General features: G+C 39.3%; 1 protein-coding gene across 1 annotated transcript in view; it reads left to right on the top strand.

The window, feature by feature from the left end:
* Positions 1-494: 494 nt before the first annotated feature.
* LOC124405607 overlaps positions 495-24,929 on the top strand; it is a 131,285-nt gene continuing 106,850 nt past the window's right edge. Inside the window, exon 1 of the mRNA XM_046881057.1 lies at positions 495-3,091. Within this exon, the coding sequence (XP_046737013.1) occupies positions 1,186-3,091 (1,906 nt within the window). The 5' untranslated portion in view covers positions 495-1,185. The remainder of the gene's footprint in view (positions 3,092-24,929) is intronic.

Here is a 24,929-nt window from a genome sequence, read left to right as displayed (position 1 = left end):
TAGCTTTTTCGTATTAGATGCACTCAATAACTTATGTTGAAATATCATCGAGTTTATCGCGAATCCTCTGATAACACCTGTCGTTAAAACTTGAAAATTTTCCAACTAAAGAAACCAAAGTCAGTGAGAGTGGCAAACGTTAAAAGCATTCAAGGTACAACTACACGTAATATCACTCCACAGTGCCCAACGAAAACTGAATATCAATTAATACCATCAGAGGTATAGAAATGATGGCTATGATGGATTACCAGCTGCTTCATCAGGGGCATCAATTTTCTCTGACTGGTCAAAGTAACGAGGCAAAGACATGCTGCGCAGGGTGAATCGGGACTGGTCTGGGTGAATTCTGGACGCGGCTGTTAACATGTCGACATTCTTGTCCCACCCCCACCCGCGAATTGGTTCGGGTGTATTTTCAGATGCAAAGTGACGTCACGTACCACGGAACCGTCGGCTGTGCCAGCGCTGCTCGGTCAGTCCAGAGCCAGTCATATGTTAAACGAGATGAGATTGAATGTCCGAACGACCGAGCGATCCCGAGACGAAACCGACCGTGGATTTTGACAGTTGACAGTGAAGTTCTTGTGCCAGATTCGGATTTGTTATTTCGTTGGAATTCTTGGTTTGGTTTTGGCGAAGAGTGTAGGTAAAAGTGAGCGATAATCGCAAGCATCGGAAGTGCGTATCTGTTCTTTAATCATAACGAATATTGAATGAACGTATTTTGACGGTTTTTTAAAAACGAGTACTCGGAGCGTAGTTCAAAAATGTAACTAGTTACTCGATATTCCAAAGCTCTGGAGGGAGTGCCGAGTATCTACGCAACAGTGACGGGAGTGTATCTAAAATTGTGTGCGACTGGCGGCTCACGGTAGTCTGGAAAGAATCTTTGGACGGCTTGACGCCCCGCCAAGATCGAGTAAACAGCGTTTGTGCTTATATAACCCCGGATGACCTTCGAAGCGTCGTGGAGAGTTTGACTTTTGAATAAAGTTGTCGATAAGATCAAGTGACAGTTCGGTAAACTTTGCGATTGGCAGTTCCATCGTTGGACTTTCGAAGAATTCGCCAAAACATTTGCGAAGAATTTGAAAAGTCTGTTTATCCGAAGGCCAACTACGCCCACGTGTGTCGACGGACTTACGTGAGCTTTCAAGTAGCCTTGAGCGAGTTGGTTTCGTCATGAAGACCAGACACCCTCGGATAACCGCGAGAACCTCGAGCCCCGTCGACGCTGCGACTTCGACCGAAGACCCTTTAGCGGATCCTGAAGTGATTAAGTTGAGACTTGATAAGCCGCTCCATTGGGACTGGGAGCTGACCACTTCCGCTGACGCACTACCCGTGGTCCAGTTCCTCGACAAAGATGGACGCCTTCTGGTTGAAACGACAGGCAGAACGGCGCAGAGAGCCAGAGGCTCGTTTCGTGATGGTTTAAAACTCCATGAAAAATTCCCCCGCGATGAACCCACAGAAAGTTTGGCTGACCCCGTACCGCCTAAGTCCGGGAATAGAAACATCGACGGGTTTAGCTCGAAGTATGGCCCGATGGAGGCCGGATATCGACCGAGGAAGTCACGCAGTGACGCCAGCCTCGCGTCCAAGGAGAAGAGGGATAAGAGGATAAGGAAGCGGCACTCCTCTGGGATCGACAAGGCATTGAAACAACTCGAGGAGTCCGAGTCAGCGTCCCCGAAGCGGTACTCGGTCGGTGATTTCCTCCGGAAACAGATCGTTGACGATCTCCAGTCCCCGGATATAGTCGGGAAGAAAACGCCTGACCAAATAGCTAGAGAAAGGTGTGAGAAGGTGAGAGCGTACTTGGAGACACATGATGAATCTCACGAAGAGCCGCAAAAAGTTCTTCGCGAAGCCAAGCTGAAGCAGCTCAAGGACTATCTCGCCTCCAACAAACGGACAGACACGAAGCAGCCGGAGGACTCGAGGCAAGACGGAATCGCGAGGATAAAGGAGTTCCTGCGGAATAAAATCAAGGAGAAAATGGACGCGGAGAAGTCCAAGTCCACCACTGATGTAAAGCCGAACGAAATAAGAAAGCGGTATTCTGACTATGTTCAGAACGACCAGCAGAACTACCGCACACGAAAAGTCAGGAGTGACGCGAACATTAGATTCGACCCGGACGTTTATGAACGAGAGAAAATTAAGAAGACCAACAGCGAGATCAGGAAGAAGAACTCGTCTGCTGGGTCAGATCGACGAAAAGCGTACCGAAAAACGAAAAGCGACATTCTTCTTAACGCAGTTGAGACCAGCCTCGAATCAGACCACAAGGACAGCGGGAATCCACCGCGAAGGATCAAGAGCCAGGACAATTTGGAACGCTCGTGGCGAGAGTACAAGGAGCGAAAGCGGAACGAGCGGCTGCTCAAGAATTCGGAGAACCTTACTCAGGGAGTCGAGGAAGAGAACTTCATGACCAGGCCTCGATGGAAGGATTATGAACACAGTGCATGTCGTGGAGGGAACTGCAGGGTGTGTGAGAACAAGGTGGACCACCAAGCGGCAGTCAAGGTGCAAGTGGAGCCAGGAAAACGTGTTTCAGAGTCGACCGACTGCAACCCATCCACTGAACTACAGGAGAACTACCTGCTCCTGGACGAAACTGAGATCCCGGAGAAGCTGCAGTCATCAAATATATCCAAGGTCCAGGTGAATAACGTCAAGGCTGGTCAAGTGGGCCCCAAAAATGGTGGCCAGAGCTTTTCGATAACCGACTCACCCGACTATGGCTACAACTCTATGCAGAAAAACGCTTTCGCCGAGTACAAGGACCTGTACGCTAACTCGAACGTGAAGAAGAGTGACACCTTCAAGATCGTGGACGGCAGCGAAAGACCGAATGACGAGAAGGTCACTCTCACACCGCAGTCCAACGAGGACATCACAAGGGACTACTTCAAGCGAGTTTACACTCTGCTGAAGCAGCGGCAGGAGGATGCTCGCCGACTGGCCAACCCCAGGGACCCTCAAAGACCGGAGGACACGTCCTCCTCGAACTTTGTCGAGCCAGCTCAACGACGCAGACGACGACGCCGCAGGAGAGACGCCGCTGGTCTAACGACGGGTAAGTTACTCGGGTGAATTAATTACTCTGCACTCTGTTGAAATATGGGTGCTGACTTCACATGGGCTACTATGACCAACAGTTGACGAAATTAGCGAAACTTTTGACTTGACTTCCTATCTTGATAAGCTTGTCGGCTTCGAAATGCATACAACGATTGTCGGTGACGTTTAAGTTAACTGGGCTTGTATTTACTCCAGTTATCCTGATACCCACACACGTTTGGACACCTCGATTGTCCGGGTGAAGGTGATAATATTCGGGTGAAATTGAACACGGCGAGGCACTACACCCTTGCATATATGTATAATGATACCGTATGTTAACCCTTTTGGGCTTAATTACTAGCGCTGCGATCTGCCAGGATATCAAATTGAGTTTGCTTATATAATAGCTTTGGGCTCATTAGCTATTCTCCACTGTACAATGGTACGGTGCCCACTTTGCTCGCTAAGGACAGTTAGCGGGGAACGCGGATTATGCCTCGTCCTTAAACACCACCCACATCGTTGGAAATAATTTGTTGGGATTTTGAGTATTCAGTGTTCAAGTTATCACTTTCACACGTGATAACTCACGTTTCGTACTTGAATCGACTTTCAAGAAAAATGAATGAACTTTAAACTTCATTATGTTTCAATTGAATACATATATCTACGGTCTAACTGACGTTTGAATATTTGAATTGACAAAATCAACTCTTTATTCTCTCTGATGTCAAAGTAACTAATGACATAAACTATCACCTATACCACGATCATAACAAAAATGATTGAATCAAGCTTTCGTGAGCCAAAGTGTCAAATACGATACTCGATTTAATTGTAAACTTCAGAAAAACTATTTTCAATTTGTTTTTTTTGTTTTTTTCAATATAGAAGTGGGGTCAATTGTCACACGTCCAATCAGTGAAAAATAAAATGTGCAAATCGGACAGTTTTTACCAATAACTTACATATTTCGAAAAATCCAAGCATCCAATTCCGTGAGGTTTTCATTTTCTTCTCGAAACTCTTGCCGAAGTATTAAAGGAAATAACCGTATATTCCACGACAATCGCATATGTATGTACATAGAATTGGAACATTTCCGGCGTGCGGTGGGTGCAACGGCAGTCGGAATTTTCAACGAGTGGTAAAAATCACCCCGTCCTTTTCCGTCCTCTTCCATTTCATTTCAATCGTTCGAAACCGAGGGGATGTGCACGTTGAAGGCAGCGAACCGCGATAATCACCCAATCATTTGCGCTCCTGTCACCCTCGGAACTGGAGGCGCTTCCAGCACACTCCTCTTCTGTACCGGTAAATTGCACCCGGCTCGATGCATGGAACCGTGTGATTCCTCCTGATTGTTAATAATTTTCCGACAATAATATCGTGGAATTTTTCGACCATGGGATTTCCAACTAGATTTTCGTTTCTATTATTATCTGAAAAACTCGTCAGCTCTGTTACACTTGTTAGGACGACGAAATATTTCATTGATATGCATGAAAATTATATTTCGACGGCAGGAATTCAACATTTTTATTCATAACTCACGACGGAAAGCCCTCGTACAGCTGAAAAAATAACAATGACGCGTTTTCCTCACACGACAGCGACGAATTTAAAGGGCAACGTGAGCACATTTTTCATTTTAGTCGGAGTCCTGAATTTTTAATCGCTTCTCTGCTTCATTATCATAACTGAGGCTCGGATCCCAGGAGGCTTCCGTCGTTTTACGAGGATCTTTGTAGCCCCTCAATTCTGAGCGGATGTTCGCTACACTTTTAAACCAGCGCGATTAAATATGGCCGTACAAAGTTCGCGTCGATGAATGGTAGGGTCAATAAATTAGGGCGTGAATAAATGTGGAAAAAGTCTTTGAGCTGTGATCGTTAAAATATAGTCTCGTTTTTGTGTTTCGAGTGGGCATAATAATGGTCATTGGTCGGCAATAATGCCTGGAAATCCGTACTCATCTGCCTTTATATTTATCTCAGAACTTTAACCGACTGCCTACGTGAGTTTCGCCAACCGGAAGCTCAGCCTGCAAGTCGTATTTATTGTGGCCCAGTTTTAAAGTGTTCTTGAATATTTCAACAGTATGTTTGCCTCGTTACGAAATACTGCATTTGAACTTAAAAATACGTACTTCGATTTTATTCAACCGCAGCAGGTCGCCGGATTATAAACAGGCACCGCAATTCAACACAATAAATATGTGTAATGAGCTAACTTTGATGAATGGAGAAAGTTTGTAACAAATTCAGTCGGTTTTTTATTATTATAATGAAAACATTATTGTTCTTTACGTAACGATAAAAGTTAGAATATCGCTTTCGGATTGCTGTTAAATTCGTTATTTAATCAGAAATATATTTTAATTTTAAAGAAAATATTGCTTAATTATTTTTAAGAAAGCTCTTTAGAAAGTTATTCAAGTGTTTTAAGCCTGCTCCTCTAACGAACAGAATTCTTTTCCTTTTGTCATATAATCTTAAAAATTGAATTGAAATTTACATTAAATGCGTAGGACTAATATCCTCAATTTTTTCGCCGGTAAAAAATTTATGAAAATTGTCATTGCTTGGTGTGTTGAATTTTTTCTAACTAAACCGACCTATTTAAAGGAATATTGAAAACTCAAAATTAGAATTTTGTAGCTAATTGAGAATAAGTTGAAAAAATCAACCGATTTCTCAAAGTAAATGAATAGATGGATATAAAAAGAAAACCATAAAATGTGATTTCTCATTGGGACATTTTTTTCCATATACACAATTTTTCATATTCGTGGAAAGAAAAATGAAAAATGCTTTCACGTATGAATTTAGATCGATCTACGTCGTTTCTTGTCAACTCATTGTTTCGACATGCCGTTAGTGTAAAAAATGATTCAGGCGATGAATATTGACGGTCGGGAAAAGCTGTGTCAAAACAATTTAGGTTGATAGGAGATGGTTTACTGTGTGAACCCTCGTCTCCCTGAACGCCATGGTTCACTTTTGGCTTTATTTTTTATAGAACCATCTTGTGTCTTCCCATATCTATCAAGGCATCCTTCAATACTTTGCGCTAAATAATCGACAAGATATTTCTAAAGACTCAGGATATTTTTGCGAAACTCAAAATCCAAAAAGAAAATCTTCAGCATCAAATTTTATTTGTTTGCAAAAAATTACGTTTATACTATTCAGGAGAACATGTGAACACATGTTTGCTAGTCATCTTGCGAATAAAATGGATTTGGCCGCAGAATATCCAGTCAAATAGAATAATTCAGCTCCAACTTCCTCACTGAAGCCTTTGGCATATCTGACAAAATTTAATACACGGGCTATCACCCAATTTGGCAACCTAGACGCGAGCACATTTAGAAATCACGCACATTTCGGACGTTTATTTTGGCATATACATATTGACTTTGTCCTTGAAGAGTTGATTTTGGAAAATGGATAAAAAATTAGAAGCTATGATTTCGAAAATCCAAACTATTCATACGGTTTGTTTACCAATAATGCCAAATGCGATTTATTACTATAACTTTGGAGCTCATTTAGTGCGATATTTCTTAAATGTATATTAATTAGTGTTTTATTAACAAAGTTTCTGAGGCTTTCCGTCTACCTCGGGGATGATGAATAACTTTCCGAACTTTTCAAATTAATTAACTTTCTAAAGAGTTTTTTAATAGTTCTCTTCCTCCGTCGTTTAAGGAGCAAGACTATGGATTCGTAAAGTACTGCAGTTTTCGCATAATATGCACAGCGATGCGTTCATACTTATTATCGAATCCTTTCTTTCGCTGACGTTGCCTGCGTACGAGATGCTTTTTGCGCGTTTCGTAATTTTCGACGGAACGAACATTACGGAGGGCAGTGAATTCGAGGCAGCGTGGATATAAGCTTTGGCTTTTGGCCAATGAATTTCAGAGGCATACATTATATGTACATACATACATACATACCCGCGACTAGAGTATAGATGCGGACATGAGCTTCAAGATTTTTTGCGATTGTACGTCAAGTTGTACGCGACCATATCCTTCTTGCAAAAAAGGGAGGGAGATATAGAAACACATAAATGAAAATTCTTGTTTTTTTAGACAGAAGATTTTCCCCCGAAGAAAATACGTCTGAGTTTTATGTTCAAGCTCGATGAATTTCATTTCTTGTAGGATGTAAGGGGTGAAGTACGAAATGAAGCGTGTAATTACAAGTTGTAACGTTATGAAAAATTCTGACGATGCTTTTTTTTTATTCTCCAATATTTCACCTGCTCAATTTCTATCGAATTGGGTATGAGTGTTACATAATTGACAAAATAACAGCGATGAGGGAATTTGAAAAATCGAAATTTTGCGGAATTTTATTCCACTCCCACCAGGGTTAGCGGAAAAAATTACAAACCATGGTCCACTGACACCAAAGTTGAGCATCTCTGCTTTAGTACGCTATTTTTAAAATTCGTATCCAACATTTTCTCCACCGCAAGTGAGGTTTATGAGCAGATCTGAAGGCTATCTGTGCCGTAAAGACTGAAAAATAACATTCGTAAAATTGTTTATTCCGAAGGCGAATGAACCGATCCGGACGAAATTTATACCAGGTATACGCCATAATTTTGTTTTCTAGTATCCAAAGTGATTTAGACGTTCGTTCTTGGAATCTGGCGAGGGCCGTGAATTTAACATCTCCGTAAGGATGGAGAGACTTCGTTCATACTTTTGCTCGTGTGCGTGTGTCAGAAACAGAAGGAACCGTTTGAGTTATCTTTTTTAGTTATCTCATTTAGTCACTGCTCTAGAAATAATTTTATTTTGAATTATAAAGAAAGTAGTTGAATGCAGAAAAATGTATTTATTCGAAGTAGATTTTTATTGGAGCTGATAATTTTGTTTTCGAAATTCGTTGTACGTATTATATACAAGATAGAATCAGAATATTTTTTTGTGAATTCTGACAGATATATGTTATGCTTTGAATATTTGTTTATCGATAATTTCAAAAAAAAAAGATTATTTTTCGTACAATTCCTCCTTTATTCATTTGTCCAACGAGTAAGTTTATTGGGGGTAAAAATTTGCAAGTACTGAAAACAGCACATCGTCTGACATATTTAGGGATGAATCATCTGTGATTCTGGTCGATAAGTAGGCAAATAAAAACATATATTTAAACGAAGATGGAAGGGCTGCAGCTCGATTTGTAACAACAGTATTTCTCCATCGCAGAAAAAATTTAATAATTTTATAAAACATTATCAAACTCGGCTGGTTAACCGACAAATTCAAGAAAATATCTCGGGGAGTTGACACAGCATTAATTTATAAACGAAGTAAGTTGTTTACCATCAAATTTGAACGAACTATTAACCATATACCTAAAAAGAAGGTAGAATGATGTGGTTGTCTTTAATTTCGACGATGGTTGAGTCCAAATTGAAAATTTACAATTTTCACGTTATTTATGAATTACAGGATGCTGCTCTAATTAAATACAACTTGATTAGGATTATACTTTGAACCCTTTGTTTTACAATACTATCGTTTTGTCACGCTTAACTACAATTATAAGAGCTAATAATCTCAGCGATAATTCAGGAGTCCAAAGGAATTGTTTGATTTCGAAAATCTCCCTCTTATTTCGGGGGTTGGTTGTGCGTTTCATCAAACACAGATCATCAAATCTTTTCTTCCCGATACTTTCCACCCCTCTTCATACACGGGATCGATATTCAGTTTGATAATATGACAGGGTTCCTCAACGATGAAAACGTCCCATTCGCTGGATTCGCGTGTCTCAAATGCCTCGAATTGCGGGGATTGATTAGCTCGGTTTTAAAGGTAAGCGTAAACACATTGCATAATGAGAAACGCGTGCCAATTATAACGTAACCAGTAAATACCGATAATCGATTGTTTGATCTTCGATAAACATCGAGGATTTTTTACAGTCACAGGACTACGAGAAACGCGTTTCTAAAAATTTACATGACGAGATTGATCGAGAGTCACATGCGTTTGGTTCAAAGAAGTGGTGAAGAAGTTCATCTTTTCTTTTTTCAATTTCTTCGGATGGAATAATCGGCACAGTTATACTTCCGGAATGAGAATGATGGTGGTTGGTTGGCAAAGAGCTTGCGGTTCAGGCTTTTTAAAGTTGAAAAATAATCCACTTCTTTACTCTCATGCTCAACAGAGGGATGAACAATTTTTTACGAGCTTAACAGAGGATGAAAAATATCGGTATTTGGACGAAATACCGCAACGGAGAGAAGTTTCCCATTGCAAACACAGACGTCGTTTGTGAAAAATATCGATGGTCTACAAAGTACTGCTAAAAGTTGCCTTTCATCATGAAAAAGCTATCATACTGTCAATTTTTCCCCAGGACTAACAGACCGAAAATACCACATATTGAATTTGAAAAAAATATATATTCATTCCAATGTTTGTTCGTTTCTCGTTTTTAACCGTAATACTTAACATGTCACCGATAATGAGTAATAGCTATTTATGTGGCATACCCGTAAACAGCCTGTTTTTTTGGCAAGGATAAAGATTTCAGGACGAGCTGAAGGCAAGTCGGAAGCGGGTACTGAAATTATCCGAGCCAAAAAACGGTTTACGGGCATGCCACATACAATATTTTTGCCGGTATGAGCATTGAAAATCAAAACGAAGAGTGAGGTTATGTCGCGATCTGTTTAACGAAGCTACTTTATTCGGCATTTTGGGATGCGCACTTTGAACTGCGCATCAAAACTGAGGAATAAAGACTTTATTCCGCAACTTTGTTCGCTGCCGTATAAAGCGTCACTTTACCGAACGAAAACTGCCACAGAAAGTGGACTTTTCAATGCCCATGCCGTAACAAAATAATATCTGACAAACATTCACGTAAAAGCAATCTATTTACCCATAATAACAGCCACAATTAATACAAATTGTATATTAAATATGTTTGTTTGACTTTAAAAATTGGCACACAGGGTTACATTTTTCTTTTCTTCTTGTCGTGAAATTCAGGTAAATTCAGTAAATTCATACACGACTTTATGTTCGTATTTTCAGTCATTCAATTGTTTTGTATTATAGTGACGAAAATTACCGCGAAAAACAGTATTCATTGTTTCCTTTTACGTGTGTCATCAGCAAAATTTATTTAATACGTTTAATTCTGTTTCACTTGATATTGAAATGTGAGAGGAGGCGGATATGTTGGCGTGAATGATTTCGGATCTCAACCGTAAATTTATTCCCCTCAATTATATTCACCATTGAAATTTAATGAGGATATTCATGACACTTCATAGTTCTATGGAATACGAGGAAGTTGGAATATTCCGCGATTCAGCAATTAATTGCGTAATTCCATGACAAGCAACTAATTTAAATATTTACTTCCAGTGTGACAGCTTATCAAATTTTTTGATAAGCAAAACTGCTGTGGGCTGTGACTGATACAGGCAGGGTTGAAATTCCCAATTCGAAAAGTTCCGAAAGCGTCAAGTACCGAATTTTTTGATGGTGAAACTTAACGTCAAGAAATCAAACTGCGAAACAAAAGTGCAAAAACGAGGAAATTTAAAAATCTGAAACATAGAAATTCTGAATAATCGAAGGCTTTCACTTCTGTGAAATTTCACCAATTTGATTGTAATTTGTTTTGGATTCTCGATATTTTTGTGTTCGGAATCCGGTTATACACTGTGTGAGTATATTTTAACATTCAGAATTTCAATCTATCGAAGTTTTGCTCTATCGGAACTTGAATTTTCGGAATCTTGCATTTCGGAACTTTGAGCCGTCGGCCTTCCGATCATTCGAAACTTTGTTGTTTCCTCAAAATTTGAATCCTTCCCTTCAAGTTTCGTCATAAAATAATTCCAAATTAGGCGAATTACGTTTTCGGAGCTTTTCAAATTCGGAACTTCAACCCACCGCACTAATCCTTGCAAAATACCGCAGTGACTGAATACTTTCAAAAGCCTTTAAAACTCTTTAAATTTGTATTGTCATTTTGACAAGTTTTTCATCCGGGACAGACTACACAATCTGGTTAACGGAACTTCGTCGGTCTACGCAGCGTACAGACTAGATGTATGAGATTCTTGGAGAAATATTTCGAGCGCTGAAATATTTCAAGGCTTTGCTTAGCGTAAAAATATCTGGCTCGCCTGACTCACTCCGCTTACCCTAGTCCGCATCTTTTCCTCACCTCCATTCTACGTTCTCTCCCTTTTTTCCATGCTTTCTCTTATTTTTGCTTTATTGATATTTCAAAATTCTTCATCCACATTCCGTGTTTATACTTGCCTCTCGACGTTGGCATCCTGCGTAACAATTTCTGCGCGTCTTACCTACTAGAATTTTCATACGTCACCCCTGGAATGGGTACGCCTATATAAATGTTTAGAACTCGAGTACGCGTCCCGAAGGCGTGTCGAGGGAACACCTGTCGTATTATTTCGTCCTTGCACTATACGACTTTCAAAACTTGGCACGGCTCCCGCAATTCGTGAATATTTTTTATCGCATTACGTCGACGTTCAGTTTAGATGCCGATTTGCCGTCACTTTTGAATGAGAAGTAGAGGTTGGGTTAGGCCTGCTTTTAAAACTTAGTCCTGCTCGAAAAGCTTTGCTAAATAAACTTGCAACAACGTATTTTAGTCAATTCAACTATGAATATAAAATAAAATAATAAATAATCTCATAAAAAATTAACACCCGGTAAGTGAAAATTTATGATTAGATATCATTTATTCTGACACTCAAAATCTTGGCAAAAGAACGCTGGGTTGACTCAAGCTTGACTGACGACTTTAGTTACATGAGAATTTAGTTACAGTTTTTACTTTTCATCAACTTTAGTGATATAAGAAAAATATTGGTATTTAAATAATAAAGTTAGTTGAATTTGGATCTTGAAATAAATCAGGATAACAAAGAGTATGGAAACATCAAGTTTGACCCGCATTTTTGTTCAAATTTTGAAAATTGTATATTTCGCGATGTTATAGATATACCTACAGACTTTCACACGTCATAGATAAAAGTCAGGAATTGAAAAGCCAAGCAACGCAAGCATTTCCCGCACCCCGAGACACATTGATCATTCAACTAAATCATAATAATTTATCTCACATGAAAAGTACACTCACACTAAAACTTCCGACTCAACAGGTCGCATATACTTATTTTTTAGCCGGGTCATTCGCACGATTTGATCGACAGTTACAAATCGTTCCAGGATTGAATTAAACCTGTCAGTTTACCGTCTTCTAATTCGACGATTACAATGCCTTTATTGTTGCAACGGTTCGCGGTGGTTAAACTTCAATTCTACCCTCGTGTCGAGGAGAATATCGAGCAGATTCAGCGAGTATAAGTGAATGAGGAAATTAAGCGAAGCCGATGATGGTCGCGCATGAGTATAGTGTCTGTAACGATTTTGCGCTACACCGCAAAACAGTTGCGAATATTCGCGATAGTAGTAGCGATTCAAATCCGTTTTGTCTCTCCTCCGCTATTTCTAGCGGCTATTAGTTCGTGCCAAGTTTTTCATCGCGGAAGCAAATCACTCGAGCTACAGACGCCGAGCGGTAACAAAGTGGCTGATTCAATTAAAACAACTTTTACCTTCGACATTTTGGCCAACACATGCACGACTATTTCCGTCACGGCTGACTAACGCCAAATTCCAGAGAGTGACTATTTTCATCCCCCCCCCCCCCCCCTTCCTGTATTCGTTCCTTCCTTCCTCACAACATTCCTCAAAGTTCGGGATTTTACGAGGGAAAATCACAACGTCCACTTCGTGAACGTTGGTTATTTACTAGGATAGTCCTACTGGAAAGCATGAAGAAAAGAACTAAAGTGTGCGAATTGCTTTTTGTGTAATGCGATTGCTTGAAGATCGTCGAAACATAGGCACTCAGATGTCTTTAGTCTTCTAAATTGAAGAAATTTAGTCGACAAGTATCATTAAGTTCCACAGAACTTTAGAAACTAAACAGAGCCAGTAATTTCTTGTTGACACTGATTTTGGTAAGAGATTGGACCATGTTCCGGGTCAACTGACAAGAGATTTCTGTAAATAAACGTAAAGGTAAACTCAATTGTTTCAATGTGCAAACCGCGAGAGAAGCTTCCACTGTACAAATCTAGGCTACATATCGAATGGTCAAACAGTAATTGCAAATATAAATATCAGGAGAGTCTGTTTTCAAGAAAACATTTTTCTTTATTAATGTTGCTATCACGATGCCGTACAATTTCAATTAATAACTTTTCCAAGAACGATGTAAGTAGCAAAGAAACTGCAAATTTCAAATCTGTTATAATCTTACGATCATGTGAACGATTTGAAAAGAGAATAACACTCTCCACTTTTGCACTAATTGACGCCATATACGTAGAATGAATTTTTAACCACCCTTAGCAGTGGATTTTATCGCCGAAACACCGTGCGACGGATTTTTATTACATGACGTTAAAACTCCGTTATATTTTCAATTTCCGTTCCTTTGAGAGTGAAAATGTCCGCTTCGTAAAATCGACGGGAAGATCAGAGCGTAGTAAGTAGACTTTGGTGCGGATTCGCAGTTCTATACTTACCGTTCATGAATTTCATCCCGAGAGTTTCCAATATTGGAATTTATGCTTCGACACAGCAGCCCGCAGGGCGTACATGTGTGAAGCAGCTTAAACCAGGACGACGTCGACGTCGACGGGACGTGTAATATTTCCCGAAGAAATACGAGTGCGCTTGGTTGTTATATAGATAATAAATCGCTGCAATAGATCCCCCGCCGTGCCGTGGTTCCTGTACACTAGAAGGTACACCAACCCATGTGTTTCCGGCGTTGAGTATGATGAGTTAGCCGACCCTTAATGGCCTATCCAGGTACCAACACCCACCTATTTGCGTGTACAGTTACGCATTTCGCGCAATATCCTTGCCGTCGACCAAGTAAATTCCAACCATATTCGCAAAATTGTGTGTAGTCATCATGCGGAAGTTACGTAGCTCTTTCTTACCACCTTACCAGAGAATTGTTCCTGCCGAAGGTATCTGAACACGCGTATAAACGGGGAGGATATGAAGAGATATTATATTTCGGTATGAGAGGAGACTCGTAAAGTTACAAGGATGCATAAGTTTTTTTTTCTTTCCTTAACGTCTTAAGGCTACATTGTAGTCTAAGTATAATATTGAACAGAGAGTTAAATATCCGACGAAGTTAAATTTGAACATGCTAAGTTGTTGAGCTAATTTCATAGCCTCGAGAAAATTTTATTAATAGAATCTAAAGTCACGTCGAGAAATTGGAGGAACGAGATTATTGCATGAAGTATTCGACATTGTGAGAAAATTTCGATTTATTAGCACAAAACAAGTAAATCGGGATGTAAACTGAGATAAATATTAGCCATTTATCACTTAAGCCAGACTGCTTCCAAGATTGATGGAACATGTGATTTCCTTAAAGCACAAATTTGCTTTGTTCGAAAGAAAAATATGCTCTTCACAATTATGACACGTGTAGTTTCAAATGCTTTCAATTCATCACTGATGACCATGTAATATTATGAGTTGATAATTTCTACTTTAGGAACAACTTCGGAATTACATTTCTGAAGAGAAGGTAGTATCACAATTGGATTGGCCAGCTTTGTGCACATTTCTTTGAATTAGGGTGAAACTCACAAGCCGCACCTATATATGTAGCCTAATTTCGCTGAAACTCTAACAAACTTCTAATGGAAGTGACCCCTGCAACGGATCCACGATAGCCGCTAAAAGCACTGCTGCATATACGAGAAGTTCGTGAGTGGAAAATATTTCGACCTGTAACTATACCTGAAGGTACCTTTGAACTGATATTTTGAGGTGTACGTTTGATGGCAAAAACCGAAACAAATCAAGATGCGAGGTTCGTAAGCTGTGACGAAATTTTTCGCCATACAGAAATCGATCTTCTTGAATTTTATACAAGAACGATATCTTGTTGTTGTTTTTATCAAAGAACCTGTTCAACTTTCGTTATAAAAATGCCTATCACGGAGAAGGATCAGATAAAAAGTGCATTATAAAATTGGTGTTAACACAAGATGAATGAGAAATTTTTTATGAGTTTGGAAAGTGGACGTGAGCTTTGTGATCGTGTTGCGAGAAATATAATGTATCACCTATTTTTTCATCGATAAGTGTTTGACTTGAAAAGTACGAAACTTTTCGCATGAAAAGACTAGAATGATGCATGGTGTTACAAAAACTTTAGTTCTGTGTTTCGCTCACACAGTTTGAAAAGAACCTCAGCTTTACAATATTCTTTTCAAATTGAGATTGCAATGTCGAGGATGGGTTTCAAGCTATTAGTTTTCAACGAAAACGTCCGGGAATAGATTTTTTATAGAAAAATCTAGTGATTCGATATAAAATTTAACAAACTGTTTCAACAATTTTACATATCACACAATTCCTGTGACTGATACCAGTTGAACGTTCAAGTTTGATCGTTCATCTCGACCATTTTTCATCGGAACATGAACAGCTGAAACGATTGCTTGATGAAGATATTTAATTATTTATATATAGTCAAAGTCGATTCGTTATTTCCTTGGTACTTGTGCGCGAAATCCCCTACATAAAGGGCTACTTGACGATGTAGGGATGAATACAGACATGTAACAGAGAAAGAGAGGCTTAGCTGAGCAAGGATTTACGTTGAGCTAGTCAGTCGGTCATTAAACGTTCTACGAGAGAGTCTGTAGCTGTTACGCTTGGCCAAGCAATGTACAAAATTTCTATGATACCATTTTTCTCATACTCGTCATTTTTGTTTTGAATACTAATATCGACGAACACTATTGGGAGTCTTGGACATTGTTTTGGTAAATGAACAAGTTCGTTACAACAAGCTTCTCAATTTCTAGAATCACGAGTAAAGTAGAGCTATTCTTGACGCAGTTCATGCCTCTAGAATCTCCCTGAATATAGGTTGACGCAGATGAACGCGATTATAGGGAATCCGTATGTACTAAACCCGCATGCTAGCAAAGCGTGATGTCAATTTATTACCAGTAACGATACACCGCCGACGGAAGAGCTTATCTATTCTCCCCTCATCCCGCTTAAACTGCTTGTTCCATGTTTCCCAAAACTGAAGGACTCTGTACACGAACCAGTAGCTATATGCATACCTATGTATACAACATTTGGGTGCCTACGCACACATGCCAACGCACATATCCGTCAGCGTAATTGCAATCACGTGTGCTCAGTTCTGGTACAGATAAAAAAATAAAAAAAAAAAAATAAACTTGTGACATATTGCGTACCGCTGGTCACGTATTTTTGAACCCGTATAGTAAGAATGTAGGTACCGCTTGTAGGAAGGATGGACCAGCTTTCGTGATCATGATTTCCGGTCCCACTTCAGTGATTCGGAGTCTTTGTTTAGGTTTCCATAATGTCATGAGATGATGAGACTAGCTATAGTCCTGGACATGGAAGAAGTTCAAGAGACTCGTTTATTTCTCATGTATAGTTCATACGGCGCAGTGAAGAATCTGAGCGTGATAAGTAACGAACATTATTTCTTATTCCTCAGTGAAAAAAGATAACAAATATTACAAAGCGTTCTCATATTGAAATAAGATTCAGCGGTTGAGTGTATTTAAGGTCAGATGTAGGTACAATTAGTTCAGACTTACTTGAAATTCAGCGAAATCATTTGACTTGATCAAAAGTTTGCTGACTTCGCGAAATCTCCAAGTCAGTCGTATATTTTAATCGGATTACACTTTGCTCCAACATTTTAAAGCATCTATTTTGACAATGTGCTTTTAGCGGAGACAACAACGAAACTAGAACTCGTTGCTTTCGTCGTTCAGTATAACTGGCATACGTGGGGTTTGATCACGTGATAAAAGCGACAAGCTAGGATATGCTAGTGTGCTTAGACTCGTCGCCCATGAAGATGAGGAGGAGGATCAAAATGACGTCGATGGCTCGTCCTCATCGCCATATCTGACGTGATATTTGAGAAATATGCATCGTAAATTCTCGAATGGTTACTAAAATCGAGACGAATGCGTTCAGCCGTCTCTTCGAAGGGTATCTTCATAAATTGTACGGAGGGCGTAATGGAAGATCCTCGCAAATCTACCGGCTATTCCTCCTCCTGTCAGCCTCTCCTTCCCTCATGCCATCTTGTAATACACCTGCACTCTGGTATGCCGGCACTTCTCATACTCATACTCATTCCTCATCAGTACATCCCAACGTAACGTGAGTGTGTTATAAGGCACGACGTTGTACGTGAGATTTATGCCTTACCCTACGTCTCCTCTAACGATGTTCTACATTCCTCAGGAGATTATAATCCCACTCTTTGCCGCGATTCCAACTTTTTCATTCCCCCTTTTTTCGCGTCATTCAAAGTTTTTAACGTGGAACGATGTACTGCCTCTGCCATCCACCACGGATATCCGCTTCGCAAGACCCGGGATCCGTATCGGAGCTTGAAGACGAAACGTCACCCTCTTTTGCTTATCACGTACCCACTTGTCCCTAATAAACCATGGTTGTTTAGGGCTGACGGATAGGCAGGCCTAGAATATACCAAGTTCGGGGTAAACATGCACAGACTTCAATTTCGAGAAATGATGTTACTCCAGAGGCTTGTGACCGGAATAATGATAATTTTATGAATAAGCAGTCTTTCTCTTCACTCTGATTACAAAACCCATACGATACTTTTTCATCGATATACAACATGGACTGTAACATGTCGATAAATAAGTAAATGGAATGGATGTGCAATTATTTCCAACACAACACTGTTAGTCGTAAAAATTTACCGAATATGAACTGCCCAGCCACTTTAAACGACCAAATATTTATTACTAAAGGGTTTCCCCGTGGGAATGTGTCGTTCAGTTTTCAAGTATGATAAGCAACGGAAAATTTTTAGTTCAAACAATAATACGGTCTCCATTAATGGCTTCTGGGAGTCCCGATTCATTTTTAATATGTGAATTCTAAGAACCTACTCATCGTTAATGTAAGAAGTGGATCCTGAAACGTGCCTTATTAATAATTCCTTCTGAAAAAAGATTCTTACATTTTCCTCTTGGCTGTTGGACATATCATGAAAAAGATTCTGTGACGAATTTTTAATAACATCCTGTACGTTCACTACATCAGATTCAAAGCATTGAAACGAAAATTGAGGCGATGTCTTGATGTCTTCATAAGAAATGTTTCATCTCAATTTTCGTTGACCGGAAATCTGCGGCCCTTAGAACTACAGACTCATTGAATATAATTTCTCGTGAAAATTACACCTTGGCCTAGAGATAGATTATGACTTTTGATGCATTTTGACGTGTCCTTTCTAAAGGAACATATTTTAAGAGTTCATTACAGACTAGAACAAACTTCTCTTGTCATTAGTAAGTGCTTTCGAGTGTCTTCCCATCACTAAAAATACGATATTCAACATGATTATAAATAGATTTCAGGTATACCTTAAGAGAAAAATTTATTCTCAGAACGCAATATCTTTCATACAGGGGTACGTACTCCCAGTGTCTTCACAGTGCAGTCTCCACCCTCTAAATCTTAAGCCCTATGTACTTACTTGTCTTCAAACACCCTTGTTATTACCGCGCGAGGTAATAATCGTGGCCCACGTCGCAGAATCTGGAGAAAATACACGGTACATTACTCGTCCGCAGCCAAGCTGAAGAGTAGTCGAGAACCAAAGTACTCAGGGGGCCTGCTGCTCAGCAATGGAAGTACCGAAATTGCTTTCGCCTCTGCTTTTGTGTCCCATTCCTGCATCACATCGAAATCCAGTGAATATTAATCAGAGATCTTACCGTTGGCGTCAAAGAGACGGAATGCAAAAGCAGAGTCTGGGTTCCTCGGCTTGTTGGATGTCGTCGTTCCCTCCGACGTTGGCACGCTTCTACTACAAATCCTGTTTATACTCTAGACCAAATTTGCGTTATTACAAGGCAATAACTCAGACATTCCTTCCTACTGTGGGTGCACAAAGGGTGTGGTACCAGCATGTTTCCCACACAGTTTATCGAACAACCCGAGCCGGCGCAGCTGCACTGGTTTCCTCCCCTTGTATGGTCCCGAAACAACGGATAGACGAGCTAATCGCCAGCCTCTCGGTGTGGCTCGAATAATTACGCGTCTAATTACCCGTTCTCGAAGTGACAGGCTGGTGTGATTTATTGGTCAACTGATGATGCTCTTCATCATCGGAGAGGCTCGTCCATATAGGACTTTCGATATAATCAGAGCCATTTTATATCCGGTTTTATTTGATTATTTTTATTTTTGAGCGTATTTATTTCTTGGAATTCATTCAACGTCATTTCTATGCAAAGATCTTCGCTGAGGACCAAAGAGTTATTTTGTAAACGTTTCGATATAGCCTACAAAATATCCACGAAAAATTATTAGGTAGTAATTATCACGTCGAAAATCTATTTTTCGGATGATATTTAGCTCTTCTTTTTTTTTTGCTCATTGATTTGCAACGCTTGTGCAGGACAACTACGCAGGATTATATTGACGAAGTGTGTGCTCGAATAATGCTTAAACATCAAAGCTAGCTAAGATTTCTTTTTTCATATTAAATTTAATTTTACGACGTAAATCATAACACCACAATATATGTAGGTAGTAATAAGACAGCTGAATTATAAATCTTTTAATTGACTTCATAGGGTGAGATTTTGTCGAATCTCGTAAGTTGAATTTCTCGGACAAACCACACAATGCAAGTAATCTTTTACACAAAATTATGTTATTCCCTGAATCCTATTATTGACAGAAGTTTTAGTTTGAGTCATTTCGCCCAGGCTTTTAACACGTGGCAGTATATTACATGGTTTATAATATTTGCCAGACAACTCCAAGGTGTTGTAAAGTGCATTCTGTATACAAGGAGGGTGAAATCATGGAGACCATTGAGCATGTATGCAGTAAAGGTAGACGGTTATCCTCGCACGCACACTATAAATTCAATGTAAGCGTTACACACTTGACGGGAAGTCTGTTTCTGGTCAATATAGCCTGTGTTCTCTTTGCAGCATGCCGCACTTTATACGGATCCGAAAGTATCTTGAGAACCGAGACTGGGACAATGTGCAGACTGTAAAACGGTCTTGGAAAAGGTCACGTTCGGAGAACTCCTAGGGAAATTCAAGAACCGGGATGCAACAGTGCAACAGTCTGTGGTTTCTCACACAAAGTTCGTTCAAAATAGTTCAAGTAATGAAACGGTCCTCACAAAGTGTGAAATCCTCGTGTCGATCTCTTCACATTTGACATATACAATCGCGTTTTATGCTTTTTCTCCGCACATAGTTCAATTCAACCATATATATAACTAGAGTCGCCATTGCCTGTCAACAAACAAAGATGATCCATATCAGTGATAACTATTTCCCAACTCACAAACCATTGATTTATCTTTGAATGAAACCGAAAATCACTTGGTATATGCAGGTTGTCAACTCTTAAGAGAATAGTTGAAAGGTGCTGTGACTTGGCCAACATTTTCAAGCCTCAACGTTCAAAGCCATATGCCGCCAGCTTCCATTGACGAAATTTATCTTGCCGCAGTGGACCACTTGAACGGGCTGAAACAAACCAGAGTCGAGAGGCGTTTTAGTACCGCGGCAGACCTCCTTGGAATATTACAAATTTCCGCACATCCAAATTCACGAGTTCCAAGAGTTTATTCTGTTTGAAACGTCCAATTACTTCGTACACGTTCGTCGATATCCGAAGATCCAAGGCTTCCTGGATTCGTGCTTGGGTTGCATGGATTTAAAAAAATGTGTCTTAGATATCGCGCTAATGTCCCAAAACCGTTGAGTCCGAAGTTCTTGCCATTTAAGCTTACTAATAACGACTCCTTGACTTGTTTGATGGGTTGGAAAGGCTCCGACCTTTATAATAACTCTCGTTATATGTATACCTACTGCCAGCTTGCATAAAAATCTTCGGCTGGTTAACTGCCCTGTAATAAAAATGCCTTGCTGACTACAAAGGTACCAGTCTCCCAAAACCATGCGGACCTTTAAGGCACAGGTACCTTTATCCTCCAGGAAGTGAATTATACAACAGTTTGGTAGTTAAATCGAGATACAGTTTCTTGCAGGTATGAATCTTACTTACGCAAGACGAAAGTAAAATATTACCGGTAAAAGAAAAATGTCCGTAATTGTCTCATCTGTTTTCTTAGACTTATTCCAAGGTCTTCAATTTCTCTTGGGCACTCAGATCTGTACGGACATCCGTTTTATTATATATATATATATATATATATATATATATATGTTCCCGAAGATTTAGGCGGAAAGAGAACCATAGTCGTGACTGGAGTGAGCAAGTGAATATAAGAAATCGAGTCGGCATGAGTGAGTGTCCTGAAGGATAACCGGTTAACGGGAGGCCACAACTTCCGAGGAAAATACATTATCGTTGGTCACGTAGATCGGGACCTTCCGCCCAATTAGTCAAACAACTTCCACACGTTCCAGGACCTGCACGAGGCGGAATCCCTCGAACACCCTTTGTCCGCCTGTTTGAAATTCGATGGCCCTTCATACACCTGACCGCCACCCGATTGTTTGGTACTTGGGTTGTAAGCTTCGGTGGGATTACATTCCAGCAGTCGAGTAAACTCGGACCAATTAATCGGTCACAGAATTTCAGGAATCGGGATTGAAAGTTGCCAATTCCGTTGTAACAAAAATGTGAGTTTTTTTTTCAATTCGTTCTATATAATCTCGATTCGATTTTTTCTCAAGTCTACCACCCTTCCTAGACAGATTTTATTTTCATCTGTAGATACCGAAAACACAAATCGTACAGGTCAGGGACTAAAATAACCGATTCATCACAGTAGCGGCGTTTTGGGGTCTACGAAGCGAGGTGGATTCGCCACTTTTTCGGGGCCAGTCCAGGGTCGCCATCCCATTTTCCTACCCCATTTCTTAGCAAGATAATAAACTTGCTTCGCTCAGCTCGCGAGGGCAGATCGAAACTTGGAATATACCCTGCGTCACCCCCAGAGCGTACTTTATGACATCAAATACTTTACGAGGGGTCCGACGAAGCCGAGGTGGCGTCAGATACCTGGAATAATAGCTGATGACATTCGCACTTATGGGCTTCGATCAATTTTTGAATCACGGAAAACGGAACGTCGGATCGAAAATTAATTATACAAGAAGATTTGTCACGAAAGTACGGTAGAAGCTGTTATTTCAATGATTTTTAGACACAACATTCTTCACATTTAAGTATTCCAAAATTGTAACAGAAGATAGTTTGGGAAAATTTAGTTTTCCGAATTTTTAATCGCAAAATATTTGAAATGCAGACCAAATCTAAATTGTATTATAATTATAGCTGATCAGGGTGGGCAAGAATTTAGGCTTGTTTTAAAAACCCGTTTTTGAGGTTTTGTTTCTCTATAAAACCGGGGTAAAAAAATATTGGGTACGAGTAATTACATGTTTCTGACGCGTTGATCATTGTATTCTTGTTTAGCGGCATTGAATGTGGAATCAATTTACTATTAATCAATATTTTAGTGTAATGGTGTGATAATTTTTGGTTTCTGCAACTGCGAAGTATAGTAGCTAATTCAATTAGTCATTCTAAATAGACGATCCAACTTTCTCGAGTCTTCAAGTAAAGAACAATGATTCTGTGAATCCCACTTTACTGTCAATGCTCAAAACACTGTCATTTGACTTTCACATTATTTTTAATTCTCTCAATTTTACCACACCACTCATCAATGTTGCGGTGCTTACTTTTACTTTAAACTCCAATGAGTTTTTGTGATCAGAATTTTAAATCACAAGGATTAATACTATCGCGTGACCTGAAAACGTTTCGTTCCAATACTCGAACGAACAAATTGACTTTTCTTTGGCAAATAATGTTCAAATCAAAAACTAATACAAATGGCTGCCTGTATTTTAGATACACAATTTAATACTGCTCTGTCTTTTCGAGGCACGCTGCTATTAATTAATGTCTCAAAATAATATGAATATCTTCTATGCAAACTCGGAAAAACACTGGCGACTGGTATTGTAATTTACCGATTTAATTACTGCCACCTGACTTGAAACACCGAAATTACTTTTAACAAAAAAACTTTTAATTTACGGTTGGAAATTGTTAAAAGCAATTTCAAAGAAAATATCTCTGCTCAAGGTTATCCAACTTCACTTATTTTCTATCGCTGAAATTTTACGGTATTTTAAAAATTACCTAACTCTTGAGTTTGCCATTTGAATTTCCGTAAAATTATTTTTCACTGTATAATGAGTCTGATAACTCTTATTGCATTTTTTTAGTTCTGGTCTGGCAGGACTAGAATTTTATGTCAAATTTACAAAATCAGACAAGTCACGAATCATACTCTTGACAACATTGTGGTGTGAACCTCTAGATTGGACAGAGACGATGTTCGTGATGTGATTTTATTGCGGGTGTGACTCGCCACTTATTAGCACATCGCGGAAGTTAATTAAACCTCTGCGGCGTACCCGAGTATTAATTGCGTCTATCCTTTGTGCCATCGTTTATCCCCATCGCGTCACGATTATGCCAATCAAAGTGGAACCAGCTGCTCAAATCGTGCAGATAATCACTAATAATCTCTACTTATTGAAAGCGTGATTATCCCACCCGTGGTTGCAATTAATTTCCCTACGTTTCAGAAGGAATTAGGTTATTTGTCCCAAATTTTCGCAAAGACTTTGATTTTACCGTCAACATTGACGAAACTTTAATTTTATATTCATTTTCGTTCAAATAAAATTTTGTATTATCCGAAACTAGAAAATATCAACCACTCAACCTCAAATATTATATAAAACTATATATAAAACTCGCCTAATTAATCCAATCTGAATATAGATTTGGATCTGCAATATTTAGACATCACAATTTCGTTTTTCTAATCGTTTTGGTGGTCATTGGTAGTCTGAATCCAGAATGTCGACTAGATTCTGCAGCAACTCCGACCGCCATTTTGAATTTAAGGCAGAATTTGCCCCTGTCAAATAACTCATCCATTTTCAACTTTTTACTAAAAACTGTAATAACTAAGCTCGTCGGGAATTTAATTCTCTACAACTTTGTTCGCAACTATTTAGTTTTTACGATCGATATTTTCCGATTTAAACAATAAATTGAAGATCGCGGTCGAAGCTACTTTAAAATTTGGTAACAATTCTGATTTTTATCCTAACAATGATTCGCCAATTATTAATAACATCTACGCATATTAAACAGAATGTAACTATTGGAGGCAGTGAAAATGTAATTGCAAGGATATAGATTAAACATTATACTAGCTTACATTGCATTTATTAGTAACCAGGATACAGACATATTTATATTTCATACTGATAACAGAATCAACATGAACACAAATCAAACATTTAAGATAAACGTATCATCAAATATTTTCATCTCTTATTTATAAACAGAAAACATGCATGTATATTTATGCCGACGAAACACAGTAAAGTCAATTATACAAAAACTAAAGTGTTTATTCATCACATGCAGACGTGTCAATAATTTGACCCTGACGATGCCACTCAAGAAAACTCAAAAACTATTTCATTCCGTTTGAGACATAGTACACGATGGTCTTTAGGATCGATGATAACGAATCTAAAGTCAAAATTCTGAAAAACTGAAATGGCAGATCCAATATCAGCCTCAAAATTCAAAACGCTAGACTCCAGTCCAGGCAGTACCCCAATTGTAAAAACAT

Source organism: Diprion similis, chromosome 1, assembly GCF_021155765.1.
Source record: "Diprion similis isolate iyDipSimi1 chromosome 1, iyDipSimi1.1, whole genome shotgun sequence".
Taxonomy (NCBI): domain Eukaryota; kingdom Metazoa; phylum Arthropoda; class Insecta; order Hymenoptera; family Diprionidae; genus Diprion; species Diprion similis.
The sequence above is the reverse complement of the archived record's forward strand: the minus strand, read 5'-3'. Positions and strand labels throughout refer to the sequence as shown.